At 37.1% G+C, this 20,986-nt stretch overlaps 1 protein-coding gene across 7 annotated transcripts in view; it reads right to left on the reverse strand.

The window, feature by feature from the left end:
• The window catches only part of NR3C2 (nuclear receptor subfamily 3 group C member 2), a 376,656-nt gene that overhangs the window by 351,677 nt on the left and 3,993 nt on the right, over positions 1-20,986 (reverse strand). For 5 of the 7 annotated variants that reach the window (XM_033215444.1, XM_033215442.1, XM_033215443.1 and 2 more), the window contains exon 2: positions 14,811-16,569. In XM_033215444.1, the coding sequence (XP_033071335.1) occupies positions 14,811-16,567 (1,757 nt within the window). In that variant the 5' untranslated portion in view covers positions 16,568-16,569. Of the gene's footprint in view, positions 1-14,810; positions 16,570-20,088; positions 20,143-20,986 lie in introns of all 7 variants that reach the window. The other 2 variants (XM_033215439.1, XM_033215445.1) reach the window with 1 other exon arrangement.

A 20,986-nucleotide genomic window follows, 5' to 3' on the forward strand; every position in this document is an offset into this window, starting at 1 on the left:
CTACTTTGTAACGGGATCTTGAATGTATCTAGATAGGGTATTCCTAAAAGTGAGGACTTCCTCATTTTCCATTCTGACCACATACCCAGTGACATAGTTTGGATCTGTGTCCCCACCCAAACCTCATGTCAAATTGTAATCCCCAATGTTGGAGATGGGAGCCTGGTGGGAGGGGATTGAATCACAGGGGTGAATCCTTCATGAATGGTTTAGCACCATTCCCTTGCTGCTGTCTTGTGATAGGGTTCTCATAAGATCAAGTTATTCAAAAGTGTGTAGCACCTCCCCACTCCTTCTCTTGCTCCTGCTCCAACCATGCAAAATGCATGCCTTCCACCATGATTGCAAGTTTCCTGAGGCCTCCTCAGAAGCCAAGTAGATGCCTCCATGCTTCCTGTACAGCCTGCAGAACTATGAGCCAATTACCTTTCTTTATAAATTATCTAGGTTTAGGTATTTATTTATAGCAATACAAGAACAGACTAATACACCTAGGACTAGGCTTTGACCAAGTCAAGTGCTTATATAAATGCCTGCTGAAAGAAAATCAGTACGGAACAGAGTACATCTATGATACTATACTTATTAGACAGTGCAGCACCTCCCTATTTTTAGGACTCAACTACCCTTTTTATTATAATAAAATATACTAAAATTTGCCGTATTCACCCTTAAGTGGCATTAAGCACTTTCACACTGTTGTGCAACCATCACCACCATCCATCTTCAGAACTCTTTTTTGGATTAAGTGCTTTTAATGTGCACTGTTGTTTGTTATAGGTTCCAAGGAGTTTACTAAGTAGAACTGGTATTTCACATAGCAGTGTAATCCTCTCTTTAAAATACCCATGTTGGCCGGGCGCGGTGGCTCAAGCCTGTAATCCCAGCACTTTGGGAGGCCGAGACGGGTGGATCACGAGGTCAGGAGATTGAGACCATCCTGGTCTACACGGTGAAACCCCGTCTCTACTAAAAAATACAAAAAACTAGCCGGGCGAGATGGCGGGCGCCTGTAGTCCCAGCTACTCGGGAGGCTGAGGCAGGAGAATGGCGTAAACCCGGGAGGCGGAGCTTGCAGTGAGCCGAGATCGCGCCACTGCACTCCAGCCTGGGCGACAGAGCGAGACTCCGTCTCACAAAAAAAAAAAAAAAAAAAAAAAAAATACCCATGTTTTCTTTCTTAAAATGGTCTTTCTTTCTTCTTTTGGGCAAAGCCCAGGGAAGGGCACTCCCCTTTTAAAGCCGAGTAACTGAAATATCAAAAGTATCAAATTCTAAGAATAAGTATGATGAGAAAACATTTATCATTCTTCATTGATTCAATGCCTGGAAATAACTCAGCTTGCTTAATATCAGTTACATTTCTGGAAGATACTGACAATGTACTGACTCTGACAGTCATGGACATCTAGCCATTTTCCCCATTAATTTTAACTTGTTTTATGTCTAGTTTCATTAAAACTCTCAGAATACTAGATTTATTTATTCCTGCTAGAGTAAAATTGGCAAGAATTTAACTTTTTAAAAAAGCATACTTCAGCATTATGAAATCATAGAGGCTAGGCCATGTTCACAGAATTCTATTCTTCACCTCTTCCATTCTCAGGTACTGGCAACACATTCAGCCTTCAAAAAATGCACAGTTCATGAAATTATACTCTCTCATAAAGATCTTTCATTTGTTAAATGAAAATTAGCTCAAAAGTAGGGGTAATGGACATCCAGTAGCCACCCACGGATCTGAATGTTTCCGAAGTCATATAAATGTAGGAGCTTTAGGTTTTCACAGTGTAAGGTTGCTATGCTTATAACCCCTCCTTCCTCTACTCTAGGCATCATTAATTTCTTCAGTTTCCTAAAAAACAGTACTTAAGAGGGGAGAAAATGCTATTTTTCACCTTACACATAGCAACCAAGTCCAAAATACAGGGTTTATGTCAATGAAATTATCATTTCTACCACATATAGAAAGCCCAGAATGCTTTTAGAAGTCTCAGGGGAGTAACTCACATGTATACTTACCTAGATTGGGTATGAGAATGACAGAAAAATTGAGAAAAAAAAACCTTTGTATCATATGATCATAAGTTCTTTAGTCATACCTCAAATTTCCAAGAACAAAAGCCTCTCAGGATATAATTTCCATTTCAAAAAAAAAAAAATAGTGAGAATCCAAATTGGCATAAACTAAAGAATATCTGCTCCCATTCCATCTCTATACCCTGAAACTTTGCATCTAGAATCTCAAACATATCGGAAAAATATTTTTTAAGTAAATAAAAACCCTACCACGTGATGGAAGAAAATAAGCACATTTCTACTTTTGGAAACAGTACTGTGAATTCAAACACCAGTTACTTGAGGACACAATTAATAGACTTTCAAACAAGCCTAGATCTTGTATGCATATCAAAATCCATATGTCACTATTTCTAATTCATTTACATAATCTTTCACCAGTTTGCTTTCCAACTCTGCCAAACCAGTAGTTGGCTCTTCCTGTTTCCATTTCCTGGGGGTATTTTTTTCTGTAGTCTAATAAAAAGTATTCTATTTTTGTATTGAAATTATCAAGTTTTACCTTCATTCAAACAAAACTATTCTGCTCCTCTTCTCTTACATTAGAGCCATAACTCTGCTTAACGTTTCTCCTCGTTCCTATAAACTCCTGCGTTTTTTTTCCCTATACTCCTTGGCAATCTACTTTTTGTGGTGCTGTTAACACACATGGTTTAGTAGTGTACTGGAAAAGGAACAGGTTTGGGGTCCAATAACCTGGCATTCAATGATTCCTTCCTTTAAATTGTCTCCAGTATTTACCTCTCGCTCACCATCGCAATCACCTGGGCTCCTATCTGCCTGAATTACCAATATGATAGCCTCTAGACTGTGCTTTTGTCTCAATCCTTATTTTCTCCTTTGCTTACCAGGTTCACCTTTCTACCCCCTTTTATGTCATTCCTGAATTAAAAAAAAAAAATTTTTAATGTGCTATATTAACAGTGCCCAGAACTTCATTTCAGCATTCACTGATGTCTATAATCTAGTTTTCCCCAACTACTATTAAACCCATCCAGGCAAGTTTCATTTGTCCTGTCTAGCACTTGACTTGTGCTGTTACTTATTCCTTGAATACTCTCCCTATTTCCCCTCAAATACTACCAATCTTCAAACATCTACTGAAATCTTCACTTCCTGTATGAAGGTCTCCTTGACTATTCCAGCTCACACAGAACTCTTCCTTTTCTAATCTTTGGTGACAACTTTTATCTCCATCACACAATCAAACACATAATTGGCAGGGAGGCGGTGGGGGGAAGGCTGTATACACTCGTGTGAGCCATCTTCCCCAACTAGATGGGAATACAGTAGGGACATTTGGTTTGTTTCATATTCTTTTTTTTCTGTTCACCCACATTAAGGACAGAGTGGGGACTAAATAATTTGAAAATCGCCAACTGTTATTATTATTTTTGAAACAGAGTCTCTGTCACCCAGGCTGGAGTTCAGTGGCATGATCTCAGCTCACTGCAACCTCCACTTCCCTGGTTCAAGCAATTCCCCTTCCCCTGCCTCAGCCTCCCGAGTAGCTGGGATTACAGGTGCACACCACCAAGTCTGGCTAATTTTTTTTGTATTTTTAGTAGAGATGGAGTTTCACCATGTTGGCCAGACTGGTCTCAAACTCCTGACCTCAGGAAATCTGCCTGCCTTGGCCTCCCAAAGTGCTAGGATTACAGGCGTGAGCCACCATGCCCAGCCAGTCAATACAGAATTTTAAATATCTATTGTACTCTTAATTCCAGGTCTTCTATCAAAAAGTTTACATTAAGGTACATTGAAAACAGAACTCAAAAAGATGAAAACCACACAATACAAATGGGCAAGAGTAATCAGGCATGAAAGGAAGGCATATGAATGGCAAATAAGCACATGAGAAGATGTTTGGTATCTTTAAGACATTAGGAAATGCCAATTTAAACCACAATGAGATATCCCTACACATGTACTATAATGCCTAAACTTAAAAAGATTATCAAGGGTTGGAAAGGATGTAATGAACTGTGCCTCTAATACACTGCTGGTGGAAATATTAAAATGGTACAAACACTTTGTAAAACAATTTGATGGTTTCTTAAAAATTGAAATTACCCCTACCACTCCTAGTTTTTTACTGAACAACAACAACAACAAAAGCATATGTCTATGTAGATATTTGTATGTAGATATTTATAGATTTAATTGAAGTAGCCAAAACTAGAAACAAGCCAAATGTCTACCAACAGGTAAATGGATGAATAAAATGTGATATAGCCATAAATAGAATAGTACTCAGCAATAAACAGAAACTACTGAAACAAGCAATGATATGGATGAATCTCAAGTGCATTATACTGAGTGAAAGAAACCAGAATCAAAAGCTACAGAGTTTATAGAGAATATAGAAAAAAACCAAAATTATGCCAATAGGGCACATACAGTGGTCACTAGAGTTGGGAGTGAGGAAAAGTATCGACCAAGAGAATTTTAGTGAGTGATAGAACTCTTCCGTATCTCGAATGGGTGGCGGTTACATGACTACACATTTCACAAAACATACAGAACTGAACACCAAAAAGAGTGAATTTTATAGTAAGAATTAAAAATAAGTAACCTCATTGTGCAGACTAAGAGTGTAAGTCATCAATTAGCTTGGAATACATCATCACCAACTACTGTATTATACTGAGATGAGAAAAAGGAAGAACAGTATTTGTTAATTATTTTGTGGAAAATCCTAAAAATATGCTGACGGAAGTCAAAACAATTTTTTTTGCTAAACTCAGTAGAACTGTCATTTAATAATTTTATTAATATTACATAATCACCAACATTTAGTCATGCCAGACACATACCCACACCCTCTGCTAGTCAATCCATCCATTCATTCTCTCAATATTTACTGAACATCAGCAACAGACCTGGCACTGTTTCAGGTATGGAAAATGTACAAGTTAAGTTTAGGCCAGAGGAGGTCCTTCTCTCAGGAGGCTTACATGCTAACTAGCAGAAATGAAGTAAAGAAACATCATTCTGACAGGTACTGCTATGAAGATAGATAAAGAAGGTGACGTGTTAGAAGGTAGGGGATCACCACTTTCAATAAGATGATCAAGGAAGGCCTCTCTGAGAGGGTGACATTTGAACTAATCCTAAGTGACAAGAAAGAGGCAGGAAACCAAAATCTGGAGGCAGAGCCTTCTTGGCAGAGGCACCAGTAAGTACAGACGACCCCAAAAGGAAGGGGGCTTGGTTTGCAGGAACCACAGAAAGGTCAGTGTGGGGAATGAGCAAGGAGGAACAGATACTAAATACAGCAATCAGGGCCCTGGTAATTTAGGGCCTTACAGACCCTAAATTATGTTACTTTCTGCTGCTTGCAATGAGAAGCCACCAGAGGGCTTTAAACTATCAGCCACATAATCTGATTTATGTTTTTAAAAGATCCATCTGGCTGCCTATTATTTAGGATAGTCTGCTTTCTTCTTCTCTATCTCAAATACCTGTTTCTTCATTTGTCTTCACTATGGGGCGTTAGGCAGATCACGAATACTGTCTCTGTTCCAGTTTTCATATCTGTAAAATAGTGACGCCAGTCACCAGCAAGTGCTGAAACTCTCATAGTTAAATATTTAACTCTGAGGCTGACTGCGGTGTCATTTCTATTCTCACCTTCTCAGGACACTGCCTCATCAATCCTCTTGTCTCTCTCACATTTTCGATCTCAGCACAAGTCCATTGCCCTCTTCATATTTCACCTGTTGAACAAAATCCTTACTCTGAAACTGCCATTTCTTTGCGCTACCCTCTCTTCCCTTTAACCACTTTTGCTTTGTCACCAAAACAGATGACAAAGCAAACATACTCCCAAGAGTAAGCACTGTGCCTTCGTCCCATGCCCCAGGTTCTCCTCTTCAATGCTCATTTACTCCTTAGCCAATTACAATCCAATCCAATCCCTTCTTGAAAATCATCAACACCCATCTGTCAACAGCTCTCAGGTTCTATTCCTGGTCTTCTGAACCCTCTCATCAGATTTTGTACCACTATCTCCCACTGGAAGAAAAGGATAAGGTAACAAAGACGAAAAGGCAGGATTCTATTCCCAGCTGTGTTACTAGCTACTTTGTATGATACTGGAAAAGCCATGTTGTTTCTCTGGGCGTTAGTTTCAGTATCCGTGCCCACAGCGGGTCAGATTTCTAGATAGTCTTAGAGTCCTTCTATTGGAAATTCTAAGACTACCTGATTCTTCCCTTTGGCATCTATGACTTAGCATGATCTTTGTTCTCTACATAATTCTGTCTCCTTTATTAGGATGTGTTGCTCATCTTCTTAGTGGGGCACTAGTCCTCCAAGTTCCTAACAAAACGCACTTTAAACTGTACTTGAGTCACTATATACATTCCCTCCCTGGGTAATATTACTTTCAATAGCAAAAACCACAACTACTTTTGCACCAACCTAACAGCATCCACATTGACTCCCTCAATTGCAATTACTATGAAGAGGCCTCCCTGACCTCCAGACCAACATTGCCACCTATATGAAGAATATTTCCAATCATAGGTAGTTCTGGCACTTAAAACTCATGTAGCCAAGGTAACAGTACTTCTGCTCCAAACCTATTCTTGACCTCTTCATTTCTTTTTTTCTTTTTTCTTTTTTTTGAGACAGAATCTCTCTCTGTCACCCAGGCTGAAATGCAGAGGCACAGTCTTGGTCCACTGCAACGTCCACCTGCCACGTTCAAGCAATTCTCGCATCTCAGCCTCCTGAGTAGCTAGGATTACAGACACAAACCACCATGCCTGGCTAATATTTGTATTTTTAGTAGAGATGGGGTTTCACCATGTTGGCCAGGCTGGTCTCGAACTCCTGGCCTCAAGTGATGCGCCCATCTTGGCCACCCAAAGTGCTGGAATTACACGGTGCCTGGCTGACCTCTTCATTTCTCTTAATTACTCACCATTATCAATGAGAGTTAAGCTCACAACATGATGTTTTTGCCAAATTTCCACATAGTTTACTATTTCTACTCAAATATCAACTCCTCCCCTTCCTCTTTCTTAACAATGTAGTCCTAAAATTATTACATAAGGCACAGCAAAGTAGGTATCCACAGAGGGGAAAGGGGGTGGCCAACTGTGGTGGCTTACAGTTGGGTCTATCAAGCCCAAGGGTGGCTCGGAAACCTGATGTGGAAGGTCAGAGTCAAGCAGAGACAGGAGGGCACCTGTGTGTTTGTGTGGTCTAGTGGAGGGTGTCCAAACCCCAGCAGGGTGAGGACAGCCCAGCACGGGAGTCTGTGCCTAGGTGGGATAAGGAGGGCAGCCATAGAAATGGAGGGTGTCCCTATGACCCAGAATGTGGCATTAGACTGTAATCAGAAAGAGGAAAGTGTCTTTAGGGATAGGGACCCTCCTTGAAGAAATGGCCAATTCCAGATCTAGGTCAGGAAAAGTACAAGATGGGCCTAAAGCAAGGATGTACTCAAGGAATGATGGGGACAAGGCAAAGAGACACAGAAACCACCCTCAACGGGCTTCCATTGGCTTAATAAGGAATATTCTGACCATCAAAAATTAGGACAGTAATAGTCTGTACGTAACTCACTTCACAAAACAAAAAGCAATGATGCCATGCCGATATACATAAATACATGAATAAACAAATGCTGATGACGAATGGGGTGCTTACACAGCTTCAAAGTACCTTCCACAAAATATATTATAATTGCAAAAGGAAAAGAGTAACTTTATCATGGAGAAACCCTGCAAACAGCACCTGAATCAAGTGGTCTAAGTACAGAAATAACACAAACAGAAGTCACATGCCACCTGACAGGATGCAATGAGAAGAATGCACAAAACAGAGCTGGGAGTAGAATCCTGCCCTTCTGTCTTTCTGTTACATTATCCTTCCATTCCAGCAGGAGATGGTGGTATAAAAGCTGATGCTAAGGTTGGGGAGACCATGATATTACTGCCAAAGGTATCTGTTGAATCTAATCATGAGGAAACATACCAGAAAAACCAATGGAAAGACTTTCTACCAAATAACTGCCCTTTAATTTTCAAAAGCAGTATCAAGTCATGAAATCTAGAAAAGACTGAGGAACTACCCCAGACTAAAGAGACATGACAACTAAGCACAACACATAATTCTGAACTGGATCCTTTCGCTATAAAAGGAATTATTGGGACAAACTGCAAAAGAGTAGATGTTAGTAACTTACCCATACTAATTTCTGGATTTTGATGGTTATATTCTGGTTATGTAAGTGAATGTCCTTGAAGATAGGAGTTCTCTGTAATATACATTTGTGTAGATCTGTGATTATTTCAAAATAAATTTATACACAAAAGATAGACACTTACATAAGCTTTTTCTGTAATATCTCAAACCTGTCCCCTTCTTTCTATTACCCCCAACATCCTTACTCCAGACAGCCTAGCTCTCATCCTTCTACACAGCTGAAATAATTTCTTAACAAGGCTCTTTATGCTCCAATCCACCCTACAAACACGCTGCCCAATAAGGTTTCCCCAAGTGCACTTCCTCTCCTGCCATGTCCTGCTCCAATATTTCCATAACAACTCACTACCTACCAAATTAAGTACAAATTTCTTTCTTAGTGTAAGTTTCAAGTTCAACTCCCTTCTAGTTCCAATTAGCCTCTTCCAGGTTTTCTTACCCCCAACACGACATCACAGCCCACCATGCGGCTCAGCCACACTCAGTGTTTTCTCCCTATCTCCAGGATTTTGCTCATAGAGCTCCCTCCTTCAGTAAGTACTCACTCCCCACTCCCTGCAAAATTTTCAACACTAAGTGTAAATACCAACTCTGATCATCTCCCACTTCCCCATTTTCCAAGACTTGCCCATATAGCCTCTCTCTGCCGGAATATCTAAAGTCAATTTTGCCACTTAGGAGCCAAATTCAGTTTCATATCACAGTTTTTGTATATTTATCTCAAAAACTCGTAATATATAAGGTGAATATTCATCACACATTGATGAAGTATTCATCACACATGAAATTAAGTCATGGCCACAGTTATGAATCCAGATGGCCAGCTATTATCTCATACTCCCTCCCTAAGGTATTAACTTTTTAAGCATTCAAATTACTTTTTGTTTGTCCTGTTTCTTTCCTTAAACTACAGTTTTCTATTTCTAGCACAAAATACAAACAATTTCTACCACTTTTCTACATAAAAATTTTGGCCTTAGCCATACCACTATCGATCATAAATCCAGAGGTTTCCAGAGCATAAATTAATTCAGTGCTTATATGTAATTACATTTTAACTTCATTATTACCTTACTATATAAGGAACAAAATAAAACTTTTAAAACTAAAAACAAATCCTATACTTCACAAGTTTAAAACCAGAGACCCTAATGTTTTAAATGAAGACACTATCCATTTAACATGCTTATATTTTTCCTCGGTTTTCATTAATAAATGTTGGAACGTCATCAAAGATATCCAAGTTAATGACTATATTTAAATGTAATATTTTTCTCTCAATTGAATTTAGTAAATGAAACAAAATGATATATTGTTTAGCAGTGGGGGTAAATTTTTATCAGCAAATGAGTAGTACAAAACTAAAGTAACAGCTGAAAGTGAAGAAAAAAAGTATTATTTTGCAGAAAAACATAATGACATCAAAGTATGAAGAGAAGCAAAGTGTTGCTCCTAAATTAGTGGTGATCAATATAACATCTGCTATTACTCCAACATTCTAAGGACAGAAAAGGTCAGACACACCTAGAATTACAATATTGCAAAAGGCAATATTGAATATTAAATCTATAAGTGATATCTCCATAGTAAGAACTTTACATTCAAAAGTCTAAGTCCCTAGTATGTCGCTGCTATGAAAACTGCATTAAGTTGAATAATTTGAGGTTATCTAACTGAAACCATGGCTTTTATCTCAGCACCATTTTTAAAGTATGGTGTAAATAATAAACCAATATTTTACATGATAAGAGGCAGACATACTGACATATAAGCCTATGATATTTGTGATGTTTAAAAATAAAACTCACAAAAGTACACTGTACATACTGATTTGTGTATTATAAAACACTTAATTTTTTTATTATCACCACTCTTCCCTGAAATATCATAAGTGAATAAAAAATGAATATCAGGAGAAACAACTCTCATTTTTAAATAATTTATAAAAATATTTACCTGGTGGAATTCTAGGTACATTAGCAACTTCAAAATCAAAATATTATGAGACACATAATAAGTAAAAGAAAGTTACATGTTTTCATGCCCAAATGACCTAAGCAATGCTGTAATGGATTTATTTATTAGAGTAAGCACCAATACAATCTCTCTCTCTCAGACACACATCCCACCATTCTTTCATACATTGCATTACACAGAAATATTTACGTCTCAGCTGCTTATTCTGAAAGTTTGGTAAAAGGCAAACTTTGTCACAAACTCCCCAAATTCTGACGCTTCGGTTTGTCATACAATGTGAGTTTCAAGGAAACTTCAGGGGCAATTGAAAAATAAAAGAATACATATAGGTTATTTACTAAACTGTTTCATTCTATTGTGAAAAAAAATCAGCACATATTAAGATAAATATCTAATTACTTGTCTTGAAACCTATCAGAATATGCCCTTTGAAATAGTAAACTTTACATTTAAAAGTCTAAGTCAACGTTAGCCCTGTGTTACGATGCTATCAAAGTGACTATGACTATCGCCATAAACAGCCAGTGTTATGTCAACAAAAATGCCCTGTTTCCATGAGGAACTGTGTAAATAAAAAGAACAAGGAATTCATAGTAAGTTTCAGAGTTTATTTTTTTTAATCTGGTTTTAAAAAAACACAACTGCTCCTCTTTTAAGTGAAATCATAGATCACCCCTCCTCATTTTTACATTAAAATGGTAAATGGAAACGATATTTTTCTCCCCAGACTAACCTGAAAATCATGAAGCTAGATTTGAGACTACAAAATACTTGAAACTAGATTAACAAGTTATGTTAAAAGATATTCTATTTTGATTCTTCAAAGGAAATTACACTAGTAACTCTTGAAGCACATTAGTGATTAGCAAAGCGATTAGTTCAACTTAATCACTTTAAAATGAAGAAACTGAGGCTCAGAGCAGTTTTGTTGATGTCCAAGCAGACAGGGGAGTTCTAATCTACCTGACACAACTAGGTCCGGTGTCCATTCTAAGGGCTTTACATTTAGCTTTGTCAGAATTTACTTTACAATTTGGCACTAGACAATCCATTCACTGGAAATTATTAACAGATGACTTTCGTCACCACTCTCACGGAATGCCCACAGACTGAAATAAAGACAACACGCACCTCACAGCCATTACTCATTTCTGTCAGTTTAAAAAATTAACCTGGGCAAGAATCATTTTTCCTATTTGAATAGACACTCCTTCCTCAGAATAATATTCAGTAACGCTAATACAAATAATGTAATATCTTCTTTCTTCATTAACCTCCAAAGGGTGTATAGAAGAGTAAAAACCAGCAGTTCTCAGCTTCTGGATCTCAGAATTCCTTTTCATTCTTAAAAAGTATGAAGGATCCCAAAGAGCATTTGTTTATGTGAGTTATAGTTATTGCTACCACATTGGAAATTAAAACTAAAAATAAATTATTTAAATTAAAAATTAGAATATTAAATTAGTTTAAATTAAAAATTAAAACAAATGTTTTAAAATCATTTAAAAATAAGTCATTACATATTAACATAAACAATATGAAAACTGTTTATGAAACAATATTTCCCAAAACAAAAGTCCTTAGTGACAAGAGTGGCATTGTTTAACATTTTTGCAAGACCACTGTCACACTTAATAGAAGACTGCTGGATTTTCATTGCTACCTGTGGTGCTATGTTTTTCTTCAAGTATATAAAGAAAATCTGGTCTCATATAGATATGTTGTTGGGAAACGGAAAGAATATTTTAATGGTCATTTCAGATAATTGTAGATATGAATCTTTGATATTATACTGAAAATTCACACTGAATAGTTCTTTAAAGGTTAGTTTCAATGTGGAATCTGAAACAGTATCAGTGAACTTTTCCTACACGATTATATCAAAATCCATTGGTCTGTGTTCCATTTTGAGTGGATATTCGACCAAAGCATGATTTCTGACTGTGTGAACTTCCTTGAAAAGGTCTCAGGAACCCTCTAACCACGATTTGAGATCTACCAGAAAATACCGTAGTTCAAGGTTCAACCTAATGATGAAGGATACTATTAAACCTAGAAGCAGTATACCCTGCCTTAATCCTTTATGATATTTAATTCATTAATCTATTCAACATTCCCCGAAATGAATTATCATCATATTTTAATAGGCAAAAAGGCTGGGCTTTTTGTTCAAAATAAGAGACTAAGGATGATACTTGGAAGAGTTTAAATATTATAACATGTAGACTGAACTCTAGAAAAACATCAAAATTTCCTCTGATCCTTGAGCTTTTACTCTGATAATCATCAAAACAAATAGGTTTGGATACTATTCACCAAGAAAAGCTGTAAAGAATCATTAATCTATAAGAGATGTCAAATCTCTTATAAAGCTTTAAGTTAAAGTTTTTAGGAAATTTAGCTGGCACAAAACCAGTACGTATATAAGCAGAATGAATCCTTATTGACTGTATTAACAAATACATAAGGAATTTTGGAATATTCAAGAGGAGACACAAGACAACACTTCCTGTGCCCACAAATGCGGGATAGGCTCAAGGTCACTAATTCATACTAACATGTCTAAGGCTATGCATGGGTCCTTGGACCATCAGGAGGGGCTTCATGAGTTGAGCAGGAAAAGTACATTTAAAATGGTAGAAACAGGGATATAAAACAAACATAAGAGACAACTAATCATTTTAGCTTACTGCATCTGTAACATTTCTACCAGAAACATCATTATTCAAAGAAATAGTTTTCAAAACTAACAAAGCATAAATAGAACTGTAATAACAAAGGTAGAGTGCATAATCATTTTTTAAAAATGAGCTTAATCGTAAGAAATTAACAAATATTTAATAAATGCTTAAATATTTTAAGTATAAGATTCTGTGGAATTTCATATAATGAAGGAAAAAACTAAAAATATGAAAACTAAAAAGTATGAAACCATTTCATAATAGCTAAAACATATACAATGCACACTAACATATCGAAAGGAATTCAAAGTATTTCTCATAAATTAACTCACTTAAATTGTCTTAACTACCTTTGAGATGGGTACTATTTAATTCCTTTATACAGCTGAGAAGACTAAACAATTAAGTAGCAGAGTTGGGATTTCAACCAGTCATGCTGTTAACTACCAGGCTATACTACCTCATACCAGTTTACTAAAAACATCATTTACAAAAATATTCACATCACATGAAAAAATTTCCTTCTCTACAAGTAAAGCAAAGCAATAGCAGTAAAACACAGCTCAGTTTGGTTCTGATGGCAGCCATGCTATCTCATGACTTGTGTTAGGGCTTATAATTTAAAGAGACAGCATTAGAATATGATTGAATAGTTCATACTATGGGGAAACTATAAAAATGTATCCTTTATGAAATGTTTGCTTCCATAAAAGCAAGAAAAGCAAGGTTTGAGGCAATGACAATGAAAATAATACATAAATTAAAATTTTTGCTTTTGGTTTGGGAAAAAAACAGAGTAGGAGAAAGCCACAGCAATACATGTAAACCCTGTATCCTGTTAATGGGATGGACATATTCCCCACAAGATAATTTTTAACGAAATAAAGGAAAATATCCACATAGTTCTGGATGCCAAAGGAACGAACTATACCAAGGAAATCTATTCTTTATATAGTCCATAAAGGAATAATTTATCACAACCATGTCATAAAAACAGTACTGAAGCAAAGTCCAATCCAAGTATTCACTGTATAACTTAGAACCACCCTTTATAGTCATATCTAAAACCTCTTCCTTGTTTTTTCTAAATATATACAACATGATATCTGCAACAAGGAAAGCCAAGAGATATTTTACAGTAAATAAAATATGTCTTCTTGCAGATCTGAAAAGTTATAAATATACCAATTCAAAACTGCAGTGACATATTTCACTTCCAATATAAGTAAGAAAGCAAGATTGTCCACTTAGTAATTTTAGATATGCTGAGTCTTTAAAGCCCTCAACAGTTAACGAAATGATTTATTTGTATTGAAAAACCACAACTTTCATATAATTAACCTACCCAGAAAAGGGCAGAAGGGAGGGAAGCTTGTGGGTAACAAATACAGGATTCAATTTTATTTTTCACAACCGATGAAGTGATGATTAATAAAGAAAGCCATAATAAAAAAAGAACTAAGACCACAAATAAACTAACTTCAAGCAATATTAGTAAACCAGCAAACAGCTAAAGGAAAAAAAAATCTAGTATTCTTCTGCTAAATTACTATATTTACATAGTAACTGCCAGTAAAACATAAATTTTCCAAACACCTAAAACAGGCAATGGGGAGTGGGGGACACCTACATATGCCCCTTCAAAATCAACGTAGATATTTTCTAAGACATTTTAGGACGTTTTTTTCCTCTACTTCAAAAAAATAACATTATATCAACATGCAAAAGGGACCATATGACCATCCTTAAAACAGTAATCTGAAATGTGTTTACATTTATCGACTGTAAAGATAATGCTAACCTTCAACATGTATAAAGCCATGACTTTCAAAAAAATGGAGAAAACCAACTTACCTTGATACATTTTCTGGAATGTATTCTAAGACTGGATACCCATCACTTCTTCTAGACGACAGGTCACCATGTGATTTCCATGACTCCACTAAAGTATTGACAGGAGGAAAGGAACTCAGGTGTTGGAAAGATTGGTCTCTAGCTGATCGCGATAAAGATATTGTACCCTGAGCACCAATCCTGTAGTGGAAGGACTGTCCACCTGAATTCACTCCAACAATGGCAGAGGAAGGGATGCTGGCCTCCGGGTAATAGCTCCCATCATCTGGTTCTTGTTTAATACCCACTGGGAATCCGCTGCCTTCACAGTTACCATCAAAGCCGGGCACAGGTGGTCCTAAAATTCCTGATAGGGAATAATAGTCTTTATCATCCATAAAAGAAAAATATGAGCCATCCATAAATGGAAATGGGTTTACTGTTGGATTCCCTTTAAAAGAGGTGCCCGAACATGAATGCTTGGTTGATTCTTGCTTTATTGGTACTGAGAATGGAGAATCCGAATTTATTTTGCTATTTCCTCCTAGACACGAGCTGCTAAAAGCTCCATCTGGTTCTGGTTTTATGTACTGGACAATATTAAGCTGGCCAGTCACACCATTTGAGATGGCACTCTCTACTTCCTCAGTCTTAGGAAAAGGGACCTCTTGAGCACCTTTCTCCTGTGTGTCTGGACTGGGAACCACATCCCGTGATGTACTGGATCCAGCAGAGGTGCCAGAAGCAGTGTAGCTGAAGGCATTGTTTACAGGGCTACAGATAGATCCCACAGTACTGGCTGCTGGACTGGAAAGCGTGGATCTGTTATTAGTGTTGGAAGGGCTGGAAACAGAGCACCTTGAGTTGTTGATATTTGCAGGGCTAGACACAGAGGATCTCAGAGTGACGTTATTGGGACTGGAGACTGGAGATTTTACACTGCAGTGACTTGGAGGGCTGGAAATTGAGGATTTCATGCTACTTAACGGACTTGAGAGAGGAGAGCCCACGTTGCTAGCATGTGCAGGGCTGTGCGACCTGGAGCCTCGATTTTCAACATTAGGAGAGCATGTCAGAGGAGTTCCCTGGGTGATTGGGCTGTGCACTGGAAAACTGCCAAAGCTGGCTGTGGTGGAGGACACAGAGTTGATTCCAGCAGGGCTGCAAACTGAAGATGTCATGTTCAGAGGGCTGCAAACAGACGGGCTTTTCTCATGACACATGATAGGGCTTTTAACAATGGCGCGCATGACGCCACCATTCATGGAGCTCCCAGAGTCAGACATAAATGATCTCAAGGGCCTGTTCACACAACTTAGAGTGGAAGGACGATGGCCATTTCCTTTGTAAAATTTCACCAGCTGTTCAACATTCTGATAAATCTTAGCTGGACTCATGCTTCCTTGCTGGTTCTGCTGTTCATAGGAATAGTCAGCATCTCTTACAGAATCCATATATAAACCCATGGACTCAGCTACAGTTGCTGAAAGTTCCTTAGATTCCAGCTCAGTTTTAATATCAGCTGTTAAAATCCCAGGCCGATTATTGTCTTGCTGAAGGCAAGGGAGTAGTTCGTGTTTTTCTTTGCTGCTTCCTTGAGTACTGTTGTTTGGAATAGCACCGGAAACACAGCTTACGTTGACAATCTCCATGTAGTTATTCTCATCGGTCCTCTCTGTAGGTCCCAGGGAAGAATGCTCCACAGCCTGAGAAACTTGACCCCACCGTCTTTCCATATCTAGACCTTCAGGGAGACTGTGGTAGCCTTTGGTCTCCATCACTAACAAATAAATTTACATTAAAAAATTAGAGTCAGTTATAGCAATATTACTCTAAAAGAAATTCTAAAATTGCATTTACTGAGCCACGAAACACCTTCTACTTATTATAAGCAACATTTCTAGCCAATTTAAAACTGTTACCTTTTTGGATGCTGACATAACAGAGTATTGACTACAGCTTGTCCAGATGTCAGAACAAGAGAAGCGATCATATAAAACTCTTTTGGATCTAAATAAAAGTAACATGTTTGCTATAATACAGTCTTTAGAGTCTGCAAAAAATATTTACAAATGTTAACTTATTAGACATTCAAAATAATTCTGGGAATTAAGGCAGGCAAAAAAAGGAAACTGAGGACTAGTGAAGTGGGTGGCTTGCCCAAAGTCAAAGACATAGTGACAAAGTTGGGTTTAAATCTCAATCTTCTGACTCCAATGCCTTTGGAGTCTATAAATCATATAGAAGCTGCCTTCCATATTTAATACATGGCCGTGTTATAAACAATATGGAAATGTAATTAAAGTTACTCTTTCCAAACACAAACATACCAAATGAGTTATCATAGAAAAATAATTTGTGATTTTTTTTTAGAAGTAAGACTTTCTTAAGATAGACTAGTGATGAAGATAATTTAATGTCAGTTCTGAAAAGTCAGGATCTATATATTCTGATTAAGATGGTCCATAGCTCAGAGGCGCTGTATGACAACTCAGGAATGTCTGGTATCTTCTCTGTATTTCAGTACTGGCAATGACTTTGACATGCACCCTGACCTGTGCATGGTACCAGTGCTACCTCTGCTAGAACGACTACCAACAATCAAAAATGTTTACTCTCAATGGTAAATGGAGAAGTCTGAGAGGAGCCCTGAAAATTTAAGCATTCATTCATTCATTCAACAATATTTATCAAGTGCTTGCTACATCCTTGACCTTAGACCAGTCAGTGAATAGGTAGTGATAAACAAAAGAGACACAATCCCCATCCTCAAGCAACCCATAAGGTTGTTTCAGATATACAACCACATCCATGCACTCTACAGATCAATTTACTTCACAGATAAAATCATCATAATAGGCTATATTGATATAATTCTTACTCATATAATTTAATGCAGTATATTAACTCATTTAACCTTACACACAACCCTGAATGACTGATAAAAGTATTATCCAAATAATACAAGTGTGAAAACTGAGGCACCGGGCAAACCACTAAGTGTTGGAGCTACAATTTGATAGCAAGTCCCTCTCTACATCAGTTTCTCAATCTTGGCACTATTGACATTTTGGGCCTGATGATTCTTAGCTGTGGAGGTCTGCCCAATGCATTGTTAAGGTGTTTAGCAGTATCCCTAACCCTACCCACTAGACGCCAGTAGCATTTCGCCTCCCCAGTTGTGACAACTGAAAATGTCTCCAGACATTACCAAATGCCCATGGGGGGGCAAAATCACCCTTGACTGACAACCACCACTCTAAAGAAACACATCTTAAAGGAAATTAACTCACTCACAGTAAAATTTTATTTTTACATTTTACTATTTTAAAACTCCTAAAATCTGTATTATGCAGTTTTCAAACATCTCGAAGTCTGTAAACAATCTATGGCTCAATAAAAGTCCTGATCTAAAAGATGCTGTTTCTGCAATTCTATATACAAGCTTTATTTTAGTCCTCTCATCCTTTCCTCTCTTTGCCACTATCTTGACCCTGCCTACCTTCCCTTTGTTTTAAAAAACAAACAAACAAACAAAAAAACAGGAAGTCCTTCTGTTACAGAACATGTATTAACATTGAAAAATAATGCTACTAAATAAATTTGCATAAGATAAATCTTAGTTGGACTCATAAGTAAATTTGCATTAGATAGCACAAAGCCCTATGAAGAAATTTAATGTCCAAATTGTCCAAGTATTATAATTACCTCTTACTTTTCTGTGTTTTACACTAGAGTCTAAGTTCTGAAAGGGCAGAAATGATCAATTTCATTACAGTATCCCGATTAGATCACAAAAAATTTTCAACTATTATAATATCAATACTCAATTTCCAAACATTAAAATCTACCAATTATGTAGTATGTTTTCACTTAAAGAACATCCTATAAATTCCTAATCAAAAATCAATCACAAAACAGTAGGAAATAAATAAAATTACAAAGGTTGAGGTAGTTATCTATTAATGGTAATTCCAGCCAAAAGATTTGGTGTGGATGAAAGCCAAGTAAAAGTTGACAGAAAACTGAACTAAAAAACAGTGAATTGGGATCCAAATAGCTAAGACTAGCCTTTTATGCTTTACTAAAAAACCATTTAGTCATAGCTATGTATTGAAAAATAGCAGTAAATATTATGTGCTGCTTCTATGTCTACCTAAGAATATTCTGTCTTCCCCATACTAAAGATGAATGACTATATAGCTAAGGTATAAATGGTTCAGAACCAAATTCATTAAACAACACGATATGTCTATTTGTATTCAAAACTGAACACTTTCTGCACATCTCACCCCCCACCCACCCCCAAATTCACATTCACTCTCTTGGCAAACTGCACCACAATCTAACCAGATGCCTGGAAGTTACTCTTGTCTCAACAACCTTACCCGAAGGCCTTCACTGGCACACTCTGCCTCACTCACACAGCCTCATTCTCTTCCTGGTCATAGACAAGTGGGCTCTCTGTCCTGTGTCTGAAGGGGGACCCTCACCCAGACCTCTCTCCAAAACCCATTTTCCAAACTGTCTTTGGGAAGGGTGGTCACTCTTGGCTTTTTTGGTTTCCCTATATAAATTTGCATACCAAAACCTCTGGGAGATTCTGTTTACTTTTTAATCCAGCATTCTTCAAATAATTTGACCACTGCACCTTTTTCTCAAAGAACATCTACTAAGATTCTGCACTTTTCGGCACTCTGCCCTAAAGCAAGAACCAAATCCCATGTTTGTGAGGCTACAGAAGACTTGAAGAGAATCTATATAGGAGATGATGGGCAGCAAAGACAGTCTTAAAGCCCCGGACAAGGTAGCACCTTATCAGCTAACATCATACAGCTGATCACAACTCTCCTAGGCCTATTTGGCTAACCTTGAACTCCCTTAATAACATAGAATAGGCTGTATTTCACCACATGATTGACAGGATTCTCATTAAGGAATTTGCAAAAGGTTTTGCTGAAATCTAAATTACTTTGTTTAAGGTATTCTCATCTACTAACCTAAGGCACCTCTCAACAAAGGAAACAATACAGATTGGCAATAGTCAAACACAAAAGAAGACAAGACATCTAGCATCTGCACGGCTTCCACGCAAACATTTTTTTAAGATCAGATATTTTTTAAAATAGCATTATTGAAATATTTTACGTTGAGTCTCCCTAGTATTTTAGTCTTTTCTGTAAACAAATGGGTCCGGTTAGGAATTTATGTCCTATGTCATCCAGGAAACCGAGGCTGTCTTTTTGGAACTGGCACAATGACCATGGCTTGAGCAGAATTTCAGTCAACCCGTACTTACTAGTGAATACGGAAAATACTAGTTGATGAATATGATCCTCATAGAACTTAATATCTAGAGGATAAAGAAAAAGTTTTTGTTACTAAAGTATAAAATGAAGCTGATAGAGGTATACAAATCTAACAAAAATCAGGCTTGCCTGCCTCACAGTGGAAACCATACCAAAGATTCTCTTAGGAAAAATGCAAAAAAATTATGAACTTTTAATTTTCATGCAAATGGGCCTCACCCCGAATCATTAAAAAAAATTCACATAAGGAAAAGCACTGGTGGAGGTGCTACTTTAAGCCATACATATGCTCTCAAACACAAAAGAAATGCTATTTTCACAAAGGAAAACCTTAAAGTTTTATGTTTTACAGTCTGCGTTAAATTGCCCTTTTCCATAAGGAAGTACTTTTTTCATGAATATTAACAAAGATCCTTGCGAATTTGTATTTTATCTGGAAACACTTTCACTTTTAGTATCCCCCAAAACTCAATCTCATCATGATGGAAATGATAGAAAAGGTATCATTTTTAATATTTATTTCACTATAATATGGCACCTTAAAGACGCTTAAGAATCTCACAATCATCTCTAGGCTGCATAGTTGTGAAAGTTCACTATACGTACCTATTTTTTGTCATTCCCCACTACAGAACTATTATGTTCCTCTCTTTTATAGATGAGGTAAATGATAGAAATCTGCCCAAGGTCACCTAAGAGAGCGGGAGAACCAGTTAGAACTGAGCACACCTGATTTCTATTCACTCACCTAATTTACCGAGCCACCTGATCTTTCCAAAAATCGCCAAACAAAACTATGCCTCCCTTAAAGGAAAAAGCTCCACTTTAAATTATTTTTTAAAACTTCTCTCAAGCTTTTCCACGATAGCTGCCACAATGTCAAACATA

The sequence above is a fragment of the Trachypithecus francoisi genome, unplaced genomic scaffold (genome assembly GCF_009764315.1).
Source record: "Trachypithecus francoisi isolate TF-2019V2 unplaced genomic scaffold, Tfra_2.0 Lachesis_group1, whole genome shotgun sequence".
Taxonomy (NCBI): Eukaryota; Metazoa; Chordata; class Mammalia; order Primates; family Cercopithecidae; genus Trachypithecus; species Trachypithecus francoisi.